At 39.8% G+C, this 16,029-nt stretch overlaps 1 protein-coding gene across 2 annotated transcripts in view; it reads right to left on the bottom strand.

Moving 5' to 3' along the window:
• Positions 1–16,029, bottom strand: part of LOC119028226 (LIM domain containing preferred translocation partner in lipoma) — a 146,961-nt gene that overhangs the window by 63,793 nt on the left and 67,139 nt on the right. For both annotated transcript variants that reach the window (XM_037113941.1, XM_037113940.1), the window contains one exon: positions 12,161–12,280. In XM_037113941.1, the coding sequence (XP_036969836.1) occupies positions 12,161–12,280 (120 nt within the window). The remainder of the gene's footprint in view (positions 1–12,160; positions 12,281–16,029) is intronic.

The raw sequence follows: 16,029 nt of genomic DNA, 5'->3' as shown, positions 1-16,029 counted from the left end.
CTGTGGCAACATCTCTGCTCCGTGCAGCAACAAAGCAATCAAAGAGAATAGCAGCGCATAAAACAAACAGAGAGGAAAAAGTTAAACACCACCGAGCCCTATAATTACAGAGCTGGTGTGTCATTTTGATGCAGCTCTGGCAGCTCTTGGAGATAAGCTGTAGTAGCACACAATCGGACACTCGCGGCGTCAGAGCCCTGAAGAGTAAAATATCCATTGCAAAAAATAGCTGCCTACGGCTTTGACCTTTTATAAAGGAATAAAAGAGGCTGGCTAGCATGCCAGTGTCATGCCTGTGACAGCGGCAGAAGCTGGAAACAATTGAAGCCAACATTCCTGAGCAAACTGTCACTGACTAAGAGACTTTATTCTCACAATCTGGATTTTGAACTGCACAAACTGCACATTTGGTTTATTTGTCCTCAACAACATAGCCAGGGCTGGCCATTAATGTTCCTTTTGACTGACCTTCGTGTTCGCTGCAAACCATGTGACAAACCAGCACTGATAACTAAAATGTAATGTGTCAGTACTTGTACTTCATTACATGGGTTCCTGACTGATGCAAATGTATTCCGCCTTAAGAGAAGCTTAAATCAAAGTGTCTCAGTGTTGTGACAGCCAAAACATGTGAAGGGCATCCCTGTCATTGGAGAAGGACAGCAACATAAGAACACATGGGGACAGTAAAAATGACACCCTAAACACAAGAGCGCACAATGTCGTAGTGTAAGCACTGCAAAGCCTTTTGCTGGCCACAAGTGACGCACAGGACAGGTGACGGAAACAATGGAAATCCGTGAATGAATGTGGGAGTGAGTCACTTTCTAGATCCAAGAGTGGCTTCCAGACCTCGTTGGTTGTTTTAAGGAATGCTTATATACAGTAGTATGTACACGTCCTCAGAAAAAAAAAGTACATTCATTCATATATTTTCTCGGAACAAATACACATAATAATCTGACAACTGAGGTATTAAATGTACCCTCAGGTAGGAAAAGTAAACACAATCATACTCTATTTAACTATTAAATGTTAAATGAATCAACATCCGTGATGGGTAGCTGACTAAAGTTTATTTATCCAAGTTTATAAAGAAACATGTTCTGTAAATGGTTCTCTTCCTCTTGTGATTCTGAGACTTTCTGGAAGTAGTTTTCTGTTAAATAATAAATGAATTTCAGACTTGCATCTAAAAAGTTAGAAAAATGACATCAGCAGAGAGTGTTGGCAGATGTCATGGACATGGGAGAAGCTGACAAAATAAACTGTTTAAGGAATACCTCAACATTTTTGGGGAAAACATAATATAATAGCAAATACAAGCCAGTGAGAGGAGATTTGTAAACCACTGGCCAGAGCTGGGCGAGCTGTTTTGCCCCGTTTCCAGTCTAAATGCTAAGCTAAGCTAAGCTAACTGCTGGCTGGCTGTTTCCAATAGGTCAACATACAGATTGCTAACGATGTTTTCATCTAACTTCTGGTGAAAGAGCTCAAACTTTTGTATGATTTTAAAAGAATGAAAGAAAATTCAAAGAGACTAAGGTGTTATCAGAGAAACTAAGATACACATAATTATTTTCTAGTCAGTTAGCAAAACCCTTAAACTTATACAAAGAATGTGGTGGAGGTCTTTTTTTATTCAATTCTCTCTCATCCTTCACCAGGTGTGGATGACGCTGTTGAGGCCAAACTCAAATTCCTATTCGCTATGACTCTGAAGGATAAATTCACATAAAAAAAACTTCAAATGTTGTCATTGTGTACTCACCTTTGTGCCAATGAAAAGTTAGGTGAAATTTTGTTGTCCAAAAAAAATTTCTGGAGCTTCACAGCAAAACCAGGTGCACAAAACTTCACCTGACTTTCCACCATGGGGGAGAGCAGGTAATGACAGTGTTTTTATTTTTGGGTGAACTTATCTTTCAAGCTAATTCCAGGTATTACTACCTATGTAGCATTATAGATGTGTTTACTTCATATACTTTGGTGATGGAACGTAATCTAGCATATGATTACACCTAACATGAAATATTAACATGTTAATAATTAATAATAACTTAAGATTTTGTTATTCATATTAATATGAATTCACTTATGTGCCTGTCATACTCAGGTACACAGCGTTAAGGTGTAAGGTATGATGAAGGACTGATACAGTGAGGCCGTCCTGGGAGGTGCTTCCAGACTTTGAGCCTCATGAGGGGAGCAAAAGAAAGGTCACAACCCTATCATACTCTCGGAGAGCTGAGACACCACCGGGGTGGTCTATAGTCTGCATTCTGTGTGATCGTTCAGCAGACGCCATGATCAGTGGGAGACTTGGGAGCGAGCAGCGAGGGCCTATCATTCTGCCGTGTTGTGACAGCGAGTGCCATCCACAATGCTCTGCCTGTTGAGAGATGGGAGTGTCACGGCGTGGCTTGACTGGCACAGTGTGAAGTGAGGCCTCCTCGGGGCACTCATGTGGAAGGATCCATCTCAGCAGCATTTCAAGCACTTGGCTTCAGCTAAACTGTCAGCAGACTTCAATAATGCCCATTTGTTTTGTATGGACATGACAACTTATTACACAGACATCAAGCTATTTGACACGGAGAAAAAATACGAACAGTGCTGCAGCTCGTCTGCTGACGTAGTCATGAAATGACAGTGATACGATGCCATCACTTTGGCATTTGATACAGTAAGAGTCAGACAGAGCCTTGCTTTACTTGTTAGTGCTTTAAATGGAAATACACCTGCTGTGTGAAAGTAAGCAGATTAAATCTGCATTAATATTCTTTAAAAAGCTAACAGAACGGCTCACATGTCTGCAAGTTTGAGCCGTTCACTGAAAACAGATGGGCCCTGAACTTATGTTGTTTAAAAACATGTCTGCCTGTATACAATAATGTAACTTGATTATCTAATTAAAAGGTTATTTTAGTTTTCATTCAGTTTCCTGTAACAGAGATATAACTTACTGTGTGGGGGAAAATAACTTTTAACAGCGTCGTTTTTTGCCAAGATCTGCAACATATTTAATGCATGTGTGTGACACTGTGATGACTGTTAACATATGTACATGACAGGCACATGGGCCTCACTTAGGTCTTAACAAATTCAATGTTTTGTACCCATTTGAAAATTGACCCATGAGAAGCCTGCCCAAACCAAGGATGGGTTTGGTGTAATTTCCTGAACTTACTTGGTTCTTGAGGTGAGGTGGAAATTTAAAGGGATATTGCGGCGTAAGTTTAATCCATGGTCTAAAACACCGAGACACAAAAAATGCTCAGAACTTCACCAACAGTACCAATAGGATTTCAGCACATAGTTCGAGGCATCAAACATCTGCTAGCTTTGCCGAATTTCTATTGAAAAGAGAACACAACTCACCACTCTCTTCTTTCTTTTCCCTGTCAGCTCTCGACAATAACTGTTACAAACTGGTGGGCAAGACACATATGAACTTTGATTACATTTCCACGGAGTATTGGTCATACATTTTCTTCTTTGAGCTGCGGAACTCTACTGCACTCAGTAATCGACTCGTCAGGGCTTCCCCACAACGAGCTAGCTGCTGCAGGAGAGTGGTGGGTTGTGTTCTCTTTTCAATAGAAATCCAGCAAAGCTAGCAGCTGTTCGATGCCTCGAACTATGTGCTAGGACCCTATTTGTGCTGTTGCTGAAGCTTGGTGCTGTTCTGAGCATTATTTGTGGCTATGAGTGGCTTTTTGATAGCGGTTTCTTGCTGGAGGCCTAGACTGCAGTGTATTGTTATTGTGCGGTCTTTTCTGAGGTTGCCAAGACTACATAAGCTAGCAGTCGGAAAACGGGGGGGGGATAACTTATGCCAGAATATCCCTTTAAACAGGAAAAGCACAAAAGAGACTTTTTCACCCCTGCATTATTTAATCGGGTTGAATCTGATTCTGGTTAATTTAACCTCATGGTATGAAACGTCTGGGCAGACTGAACTCAGTAATTGTACCCAGGTACAAAAACAACTGCACCAAAACCCTTCAGAGGAAGTGGGCACGCTGCGGTCACAAGTACATTCTGAAGACATTACTTCATGTTGGGAACAATCTGACATCACTCTGACCTTGATATAACCCAACTACAAGATGCACTTGGCGGGTTTGAGCTAAACAGCTCCTGTAGCCAGGTGCACTTTGTATACTGAGATGAGGATGAGGGAAACAAATAGCTGCTGGCAACCATGCGGGAGAATAAACTGTAGTCTGGCCTTGACTAGCAGTGAAGAACATTGCCTAGAAAGGATCTTCCACAGGACCCTCTTTCTGGGTTTACTTTCTCACTCCCACCCCAGACACATCTGTCCAGTAAGTGGAGTGAGTGTTCTCAGGTGGCTTTTAGGGATGCAAACAAACCAAACTAGTGGAAACATACAACAACTTCGCCAACTCATAGACTGATTCTATCCTGAGCAAACTGAGTATCCATGAGTTTTCGGTGCTTGAAAGAACTACCACAAGTACAAAGTACCTTTATAACTGAAGCACCAGCTGCACTTTAAGGCTATAGATGTGTTTATTGTGTGGACTTAGCAATATTAGAATGATTGTAGTATTCACTCAATAAAATCATTAACCTGATGGTTGTCTAACCCTCTGAAATAGAAGATTATTGTCATTTTACCATGGAAATGTGATTCTGCTTAAGCGACAGAACGCATCGGTAATTATTGCAAGGTATCATAGGGGTTAGAAATATAGCCGATGTGTTTGAGTTGCCCTCGTTCCTGGGTTCCTACTTTCTTTGTCCTTTTTTGTTCCAGTCAAACAAGATAAACTGATACACACTCATGAGCCAAGATGGGACCCTTTTTAAACCAATCAAAGCCTAGTCAAGTCCCAGCGCATGTTTCAAATATTAAGAAGTGAAAGAAGACCTCCAGTCTTACATTATACAAAAACACATGTAAGTCTCCATGTCACAGGTCTGTAACCTCTTCCCTCAGAGGCACCAATGAACTCAACAGCCGGTTCCTGTTAGTTTTCCAGACAGCATTAACAAATGCACACTCCAGTTTCTAACATGCACACAAAGAGACGGGATCAGTGCACTTCACTGACTGAATGCTGGTGGAACCATGACTGTAAGTGAGTCACACATATTTGGTCCTAGAAGTTCTGGCAGAACACACACACACACACACACACACACACACACACACACACACACACACACACACACACACACACACACACACAGCTGAGGAAGTTTACCATGGCGGTCTGTGTATGTCGAACAGGGAGTTGAGGCTTTCAGTATTTTATTAATTATGCTGCACATTATCGTTTCGCAGCGTGTGGATGAATCAGACAGGAAGAGCTTTTTAATTTCAACTTAGATCTTGTCACATCAGATTGAATGAGATCAGAACGAGGTGCAGCTTTAATGGAAGCGGTGCATTAGGGTTTAATTGGGACAAAAATGTCAACTGCTTAATGTGGAGAAGAAATTGGGACTTGGTTCCTTAATTGGTTCTGCAGTGGATAACTAGTTAAGTGCATCTGTGAACACTTTCCTGGATAATAAATTATTGACAGTTTAAATGACCATTAAATGAAACACAAAAAGACCAAACCAAACAACTTGTGTTTTTGGTTTTGTGTGCGGGGCATTAAGTTTAACTTATATTTACTAGCCACTGTACGAGGATCTTAACACTAGTAACATTTGACTACAAGTAAAGGAGGGAAGACAATAACCCGCTGTGTCTGAAAAAGCTGACCCTATTAACTCTCCTGCTTGCATTCTTTTTGTGATTTTTCATGTGCACATTAGCAGAATATGATTGCTAATTTTCAGCCATCTGCTACAAGCAGTTGGCCAAAACTATCATTCTCTGTCTATGATGGAGGTGAATTACTGGCCAAAAAATGTTATGAAGAAAAATACAACAAACAAATCAGATGTGAGAGAGATTTTGTGAATTACATGCTGGCATAGTTTCATATGATCAAATGATTTTTTCCTTTATTCTTATTGATATAATTAAATTCTGATTATTATACTTACTTTAAATTAAAATGACCTCAAACACATATTTAACGTGTGACACACCTGTCTTTATGCACACTTAAGTAAATTTTTTGGATGTTATAGAATCTCAGCAGGATGGGATGGCGTTGTGTTTGATTAGGTCAGTGTGAATTAGAGGTTGCAGTGGTCGGTGCTTTCGTTGCCTCCACCAAAGCTGCACTGCTGCTCTGGCGTTTGATGAGCGTACTATTTTGACACTCATCTGGGCGTCCTTGTTAACTTCCCTACAACAGATCTGATGTGTTTAGACAGGCCTACACTCCGTACTAGCGAGGCTGGCTGGGCTCATATCGCAGTGCAGCGCACTTGTGGGATTTAGCATGAACATGCTCTCTTGTGTTTCCTAAAATCACTGTGCCAGGGTTATAATCGAGGACAAAAGACGCGACTAATCTCAGAACGTGACAATGTGTGATGCAGGGCCAACAATATGTAGCGATCAGACCAGACAGTTGACCGAGTGACTGATCAGCTGCTAATTTTCAAGTTTTTCAGACTGATTTTCCGGCTCAAGTCCCTCTTTACAACAGTCTTACCACGATTCTGCTGACACCAACCCAAACCACTTGTCCATCTTATGCTCCATTTTCCCGTCAACCATGAACAAGACCAAGAGATATTCAGACTCGTTTGCTTTGGGCAAGAACTGACCCCCAAATCAGAGGGGGTAATCCACCATTTTCCAGCAGAGAACCATGGCCCCGGACTTGGATGTGCTGACTCTCATCCAAAGTGCTACACACATGACTGAAAACAGCCCAGCAGTTGCTGGAGGTCACAGACCATAGAAGCCAGATGAACAACCTCATCTGTGGTTCCAAATCTAGTTATATAGGGACCAGATAGCACACACAGTCACAACAGCACCGGCACCCCTTACTAGGCAGAACCCCCCACAGGACTCCAAGGGGGACACAATTGTAGACACATGTAGACTGGATGAACAAATCCCCATGATCCCCCAAGGAAACCATCTAGGTAAACAGCTGGTCCATTTTTCCTCGGCAGGATGGAATCTGCATTGTTCCTCCTGAATCCGTATTTTTCTACAATTTGTCGGAGCCTCCTGTCCGGCTCTCTGGAATACATTTTCCCAGTGAGGCTGAGCAGCATGATACCCTGATAATTGGAGCACAAAAAAATGGGGATTGCCGCCCCAGTCTCCCACTCTATAGGTACTGTCTATATGTATCTGTGTGTGTGCGTGTGCGTGTGCGTGTGCGTGTGTGTGTGTGTGTGTGTGTATTTGTGTGTAATATGTTTGGGATTCAAACCTGGTATGACAGCAAATAACAGACACTTCTAACAAAATAAAGAGCATAACATTATCATCAGGTCTGGCTTAATTTTTGCTGTCGCAGGATAAAGCAAACAAACTGTAACACAAACTTAGTTAACTGTGTCAAATAACAAATGGCATCGAAGATGAAAGTGGAGGGAGAACAAATGGGAATTATATAATGATCACATTTCATTACCCACTGTTATGCCACAGAGAATACCAACTAAAGCAAACAAAATTGTTTTGATGTCTGTGAAGCATCAGTGCCTGCTGAATGTTTGCAGCAATGCTACTTAGATTTTTATGAATGAGCAGCAACGTCCATTTCAATTTCATCTGGGAGGTGAGCACACATAAGGTCCCTTTGCTGATTCCCAATTTAACGTCCGGAGGAGGATCCCTCTCCTGGAAGCTTGAAAGAGAGAGCACAGGGTGGCCTATTGATTTTAGAGAGCTGCCTCTGCAATTGCTTGAGCGCAGAAAGCTGTAAATCAAAAACCACTGGTTACTCTTTGCTTGTACAAGCAGAAGATTACTGTGCAGCAGTTTTGTCAATGCTGGAGTACGAAACCTGGCTCATGACACAGACCAGTGTTGTGTTATAGAACAGTGCATTGAAAGAAGTCGACCATGGACTGACAGCAGCAGCTGGGTAGGGGAAAAGGTCAACCTGAGTTAATCAGCTAGAATCAGCATCAGCTGAGGAGAGACCAACAGTGCATGTGTATGTGTGTGTGTGCATATGCTCATAATACTGGAAAAAAAAAAAAAAATCAAACAGAAGCAAATCTTGTCCATGTGCAAAAAGCTCTCAGAGAGAAGACACAGCGACAGTGAAGGTCATCATGATAGCACAGAGATGTTGACTGCAAAAGCAGGGTTAAGTCAACAAAATGTCTGATACATAACATTTCATGATTAATACATGTCATAACATGTATGTGTACTCTGCTGAGACACAGGTGGTGTGTCATCTCACCCATAACTCCAAAAGCTCGCAGCAGGTTGTGATAAAAATAAACACGTAGGGACTTTGACCCTGACAGGTAAAAGCACCACGACAGCCATACATTAGTTAGTATGACTGTTCACCCGCTCATTCGCCAGCTGGGCTCTCAGAGACGTACAGGTACACATCAATTTTTAAAGTCATGTTGACAAAAGCTCTCAGATTCCTGCTCTAATATATACTGCTACTACCGGTTTTATCCCAGCGAAGGTATGCAGGGGGAAAAAAAATGATGTGGTTCAGCAGCTGGCTATTCCACATCCTAAAGAAGTGTTTGTCCTCCTAACCAATGTGTATATGTGGGCTTCTTGGCATTTCAAGTATGTACACTGATTTTTGTGAATATGTGTATGTTTTCATGAAACACTGAGACAATAAATGAAAGTAAAACGGGCACTTTCACATTGTACTTTTGATTCTTTCATGTTCATTTCATTTCTCTAAATGCAGATCTTCTTCATGACCTTGTAAGGTCTTACCACGTCAGTAGTATGTAGAATATATAACGTATTACTGTGCAGTGCATAGATACACACAACACTCAACAATGACAAAAATGTAGCATTGTTTGTTTTCTTTACTATTAAGGGAATAGTTGCACTTACACACTTTCGTCCCACAAGTTAGTAGATTCACACCACTCTCACATCTGTACACTAAATATGAGCTAGCAGCTGGCTAGCTTAGCTCGGCAATCAGTGGAGTCTTCTTGCTAAGCTAAGCTAACTAACTGCTGGCTCTATCTATATTTACCATATAAGCATGAGAATGATATCAATCTTCTCTTCCAACTCTGGAAAAATAAATTTTCTTTTAAAAAAAGTCAACAAAAAGACAAAACCTAGGAGCAATAAATTTTCCAACAAATTAGAGACAATATATTTTTTTTTCCAGTAGATATGGAAGTGATCTGGACACGGTGAACTACTGGGGTCATTACACTGTGAGGTGAAACATAACAGCAGAAGCAAAAACACTGGGTGCTGTGTGACCTTTGGAGGGTCATGTCAACAAGGTCTTGGCTATTATAAAGTCGGTCATCAATGGGACGACGACACAGACACACATGAGCCACATGCAGACATAATGTTCTCTATTGTCCTACAAACTGTTAAAGGTCCATTTAACTGGGCAAAGAGGCTCTTCCCCATATTTTATGATCATATAATGTTATGTTATTACAGTATCACATTTAACATCAGGCCTCTTGAACACACTGGCTGACCACAACCATAAGCATACTAGAAATCATCACGCCATATTTTACTTACTTGCCTTTAATGTGTATCATTTCACAACCACATGGTTCACTTCCTTTCACTCTGTATCCGCTATGTTTCCCCTGTGTGGTGCAATAATTTTCACTTTGTGTGTCGGACATTTTACTCCCTAACCAGAGAGCCAGAAGTCACCAAACCAAAAGGACGTCAGCACTCGAAACCACTTTTGTCTGTCTCTGTCTCACTGCAAATTTCCCCCAGAATACCATGTTGTGTCATTTTCTACAAACATTCTACTAGTCTGAAAAAGAATATTCATAGATAGTTAGAACATTATCTTCTCCTTTTGATCCCTCTACAAGACGAGTACTGACATAATGGTTCATTGGATGTATACGACATGTATAAGGGTACAAACCCTCATCTGTAGCTATATGAACCCCTCTGTCAATAATTTATGTTGTTAACCTTGTTTTCACTCTTATATATGGATCCTTCATGAATAAATCAAATATGTACACATGGTAACTACTCCGTAAATAACCCACAGAAACAAAACTATACCTTGAAGAAATTTGTACGCTGAGAACAACCTTTCAGGTATAACTTGATTGTTCGAATCTCTCACTAGAGATATGATCTGCATGGCGTTAAAGCCCTCTGAGCCTTCCTACTCCAAACACAATTGGTTAGGTTTTTTTATCCGCCTGTCCTACATTCATTGTGTGTCAAACAATTTAGTGAACTGCCCAAGGCTTTGACTTTTTGAAGTTGCTCTTAATATCATTTAATATCAACTAATGATATAGGTCAAGACTCACTTTGTCGTTGCGACAAAACATTTTTAAAAGATGCAACATATGGGCCTCTTTCCTGCGGGAACCTTATTTGCTGCAATTTATCATTCGGGTTTCACTCATTTCAAGAAAAACAATTAATAATTCAATAATTCTGACATTTTTTTAAATCATTTTCTGCCCATTAGCACACTTCAGACAGAAATACTTTAAAGGTGAATTTAACATCTTCTGAAGTTATTATGAATTGAGAAGTGGTAGAAGAGGCACTCAAAAAGAAAAAGAAATAACTGTCCTACAAGATTCCTACATGAGAAAAAGAACAAAAGGATTAGCAAGAAAATAAAATATCAAATGTTACAAGTACTCGTTCTGCAGGAAAGTTGTCCCTCATACAGATACTTCTTTTCATTTTCACTGTTTTCTGTTTCACTTTAGTTCACTGGTTCCCAATCTAATCTATGGGTCGGCCTCCTCCGAAAGGTTTGAAAAAATAAATCTGAGGGATCGTGAGATTAGGGCATCTTGTGGAGTTTTTAACCACTAGTGGTGCTGTGGAGAAATGCGTTCATGAGTCTTTTTGGTTTGTATCGTTCTATCAACACTTGCCAACATGCAACAAAGTGTAACAATGCATCAGCAAAGGCAAGAACAAAAAAGACTACAAGCTAACAAATATGGATGAAAATGATGCAATGCAATGTAACTGTAAAAAAAAATATTTGTGGAAAGAAAAACATTGCGCATTATTGATACCTAATTGTTAGGTCAATGATACAGATTATGCTTTGAAAGTGGAATGATAAATGTAATTACAACTTATTTATTTGTAAACAAGGACGCTCCTCAGGGCACCTTGATTTGTAGTTGAAAAAATAAACTGAACTGCAAATCTATTCCCTTTTTTTATACTTTCCTCTATTAGGTGATGTTACCTCTTTGAGATTCTTTGAGAGAGGAAAGCACATCTGAAATATGACAAGGAGTCCCATTTTGACATAATCAGGTTAATTTTGTCAAATCTGAGAGAGCTCCATCCAAAGCCACAGACAACATTTATTACAACTGTCTTCACAGACTGAACATCACTACTCATGACAAGCAAACCTAACTTAATGTGTGAAATTGGTGTAGTGGACTTTTAACCTCAAAAGTAACCAAAGACTAAAACCTTCAGATGAATCTGACGCAGGAAAAAGCACAATATTTCCAAAGGTAAACCAAAAGATAGCAGAAAATGTAAGAACTCAAGTGATGTTAGAGTGACATCTGATTCAAGTCTGTTTTTTTTTCTTGGGCAAGTCAAGTCGACTCCTTAGTTTCCCATCCAGAACACAGCAGTCTTACCTGAAGTTTCTTTAGAAGGTGAAAACACAAGGTCTTAGTTTGAGTCTCATAATGATGTCACTGGCCGATTAATCTAACCTGTTCAATAAAATATTACAATGAATTGATCCTGAGTGGTAATTATTCATATTCAGTATAATATTTCTAATCAAACAAGAAAATAAATAACTACATAAAAAACTACTTATTTCTTAAATTCTTCTCATTAATATGTTCAATGTTTATAAAAACTAAAATATCGACAGCCTGACTAAAAAAATCCAAAAAAAGAAGGAAGACAAGTCATTCTAGTTATCATGTCTCAATTCAAGTCAAATCACGAGTCTGTAACTTTCATGTCCAAGTCACAGTGATTTGAGCCGACAGTTCTTTACTCAAATACAGTTCTTGTAAATGTAATAAGTTACTTCCCCCCTCTGACTGGTGTTAGGGTGTGTAGGTATCGTACTTGTGTGCTGCGTGGCTTGTAGGGCGAGCTGCTCTCCAGGTCTGCCAGGATACTGGTGAGCGAGTCGATCTCAGCATCTAGACTGGAGCGTCTCTCCTCCAGAGTCTTCTCTGGTCCTTTCTGTGAACATCAAACATCACATGTGTGTGCAGAACAATGAGTGCACTCACTAAAACAGCCTGTAATGACACTTAGTTAAGTCTCTTTGTCTGGCTGCACTCAAAAGTTATGGAAAGATAATCATCAATGACGAGCAATTCAGACTCGGTGCTGCTTGGAGACATCCTCTCCTGCTTTCTTCACACTCCTTACACTTTGGATTACAGTCTCAGAGTTCATGTTTCACCTTGACCTCAGACAATCCTTTTGAAAGCCACACATCAATAGCAGAGACTTCTCTCTGAGAGAAATGTGGTGAGAAATAAGAAGCAATGTATTGTCTCAGAGACAACTTTCATAAGGCGGTGCACTATTCACCTCCTGCTTTTCAGCGCACTTGGATTTACAGTATCTCATTCTTCATGCATTATTTATCACAATCTCATTCAGCAGTATTTCAAACAAAAAGCTCCTTTTTAAAAAATTTTACTCAGATTTTTTTATTTTTTTATTTATTTTTATCCAGTATTTAAAACATGCGTTCTATAAAAGATGATAAGAATTACTGCCATTTCTATTTAACTACTTTATTATCAGAGGAGGCTTGAAAGCTTCTGTAACAGGATCACTCCGCTCTCACTCATTTATTCATCTGCATTTTTTAAGTTTCACCTCAGAGAAAACACAACTTCAATGGATTAAAGAAAAAAAAAGGAAAAAAAGACATAAAATATCTCAGAAAAGATCAACAAAACTGTTGCACAAAAAATCTGGAAAGTAGTTAAACTGATTTGACCATTAGTGACACTCGGCTTCCTACAAAATTCCCGGGAATTTCTCCACGGAATGACAGATATATTTTTAGTCTTCTGAACTATGCTGCAACTGCAAGAAGTCTTCTTGCAATTGCCTGCGGGGGCTTTTTGAGTTGGCTGGATCAGTGACTGCTTCTTATTCTAATGTTATGTGTTTGGATTACCTGTCACAATCTATTACAGGCAGTGTTTGCCTCCATTTGGAGCAGAGCTGCTGCTTTAAAACATCTAAGGCAATCACGAGCGAGGGGTAAACAAAGCAAAACACTAATGGCTTGTCTCAAATCAACAAAAGAAAAGCAGGCAAACTTGTTTCAACGGTGATAACGAGAAGGATGAAAGGAAAACATCGCAGTCTTTGTGATAGGTTGGATCTTGCTGTGCAGGGCTTCCTAATGTGGACAACAGACATGATGAGAACTAGCTGCTTTTTTTTCTTTCTCTCTCCTGCTAAAGGTTTCACCTTTAACAGGTCATAATCCAGACATCTCTCGCAGTCAGGGTGAAAATATTTCTGCCTTCTTCTGAGGAAATACCATTTCATCACTCATTTATTCATGCAGTGTGAGTAATTTCTCTACTGAGGCATAAAGAACAAGATATAAAAGACGTTTGGATGGATATCTATCCCTTTTCTTAACGGTGCCGACAATTAAAGAGTTCTGCTCTGGCTACAGGACACATAATTAAGATACCAGTGCTGTATTAAGGAATGAAGTTGCATGGCCATGTGGATTCTACTGGCCAATATGATACGATAAGTAGAGTTAGAGGTGACAACTCTAAAGCACTTTTAAAACTAAATACGCACGTGTATTTTTTCCTTACTAAAATTCACGTTACTGTTTCATTTACTGTTCAGAGAATATAGACTTAAATGTCAGCAGGAAATAAAGACAGAATCTCTCTGCAGTGTTTACCTGGTTATTAGTGTTACCATGCCTGCTTAATAAATACCGTATTTGTCATGTGTTACTTTGCTTGCTGTGCTGAAAATAACTAAGAATTAGCAATTTAGAATATTCAAAGAAAACTGTTACCTCACAAAATGTAAAAGAGCAATAACATCATTTTGATTATTTTGATTTTCTTAATTAAAAAAGAAAGATCTGGTGGGTCCTATCGAACCTCATGGCGGGCCAGTTTTGGTTCATGGCCCAACCTTGGGCAGCCCCGGCTTAAAGATAGGTTCACAGTTTCTCCAGGCCGTCTTCAAACATCATTCGGCTGCATTCATGTTTGCCTGCAGTTACAATGCCAAGATCACCCTGATCGTTTTAAGATCTGTTGCTTTCAATGTAAGGAATGGAAAACAAAATCAACAGTCCTTGTTCTGTGCAAAAGCACATTACATAGTTCAAATAAAACTGATAAGAGACTTCATCAGTCATGTAGATATATAAGAAACAGCTGGTATAATATAAAAAATCCCTCCGTGAACAGGAGGATTAACGCAGGTTTTGATTGACATACTACATAGGGACTTGACTTGAGAAACTGTAAAGCCATCCTTAGAAGACATAGACAACACAATGCTTTTGTTTTTGCCAGGAAAAATTTAAAATCTGAAAATTTGGAGATTCAATGTTTTCACTGAACAGTTTCAATATTCTGAGTATTATGGAGAACCAGTTGTTAGGTTTAACTAAACAACATCAAACAACTTGCTATTTACACGGAAGCTCATAAAGGACCTCTATTACCTGTTTTTGACCTGATAAAAACTGCTCTTAGTCAATTAAGCCAACACAGATTTGCACAGACATAAAATGCTTTTACTCTTATTAAATGTACTGTATTAAAACGCACACAAAGCGTTTGAGTAAGCCATGCCAGTCAGTGAGTATGTACATGATCTACAGAAGTAAAATAAATATCTTCAGTTTGTGGACCACTGCCTGAGATTTTGTAGATGATTCGATAAAATTGAGAAAATAATCTACAATGAAAATAATCGCTAGATGTGGCCCAAGTTTTTTGTGTTGTCAGCTGTTATAAAAAAAAAAGAAGCACAATTTTACAAGAATGTCGGTGTCTCCAGCCACAGTTTAGAAAGGATGAGTAGGTAGTGCTTCATGCTACCTGACACGTGAAGAATTTAGGCATTCAGAGTTCAAACCTACGCAAAAAATAGAGCCCTGAGTCCAGCTCACAGATCAGGGATCATTCATTGCCACTGAATTTCAAATGCAAATGGAAAATGGAAGCAAGCATTTGTGTGGCCGCTCAGGGATCTGGTGGTTTGCTGAAAATTCAAATTTCCCACAGACTTCTAATACAAGAATTACATTTGATGGCTTATGTAATTTCTAACTACTTGAGTGTCACTTTCTATGCTCAGCTGTTTTAAGGAAAAGCAGCCCTGCTGACTTGATCAACCTCAAACCCCCTTGGTTAAACAAAACCACGAGTCTAGCATTGCTCTGCACATTTTCAAATAATGTTTAGCAATGAGATGCCCCGCAGTTTACATTAGGGTCATAACACCATAAGAACGGGCATACGCTGCTAATCCGCAGGCTGCGGCCTCGTACTCTCTATGTATACAATTTGTGTGGGAAGAGCGGTGAATATACATACATTGCATAACTTATTTAAATGATGTAACATTCTGTCTCCTAACCCACAAAGGAAATATTCATTTAGGATAGAAAATGTGCTCAGATCAAATGAGGGGCTTGGGGAGGACTTATTTTCTCTGCTTGCATTGAACAAAGGAATGTGAAGCACTTGGAGGATTTTTGCAGCAGAGGTCAATTGCTGAGAGGGTCAGTAAGAGCGCAGAGGCCAGATATCCTGGGAGGGACAAATGCCTGTGGGTATTATGACCAGCCAAGAAGCAAAGAAATGTGACCAGGCTCCACCAATAGGTGTCAGCCTTCTATCCTCCCTGCATTAGAGCTCTCAGAAGTGAAGAAAGTATGCTTGTGTGTGGGTCTCGAGTTGGGGTGGCTG

The sequence above is a fragment of the Acanthopagrus latus genome, chromosome 11 (assembly GCF_904848185.1).
Source record: "Acanthopagrus latus isolate v.2019 chromosome 11, fAcaLat1.1, whole genome shotgun sequence".
Classification (NCBI taxonomy): Eukaryota; Metazoa; Chordata; class Actinopteri; order Spariformes; family Sparidae; genus Acanthopagrus; species Acanthopagrus latus.
Note: the sequence above shows the minus strand (reverse complement) of the source record. Positions and strands in the feature narration are given on the sequence as shown.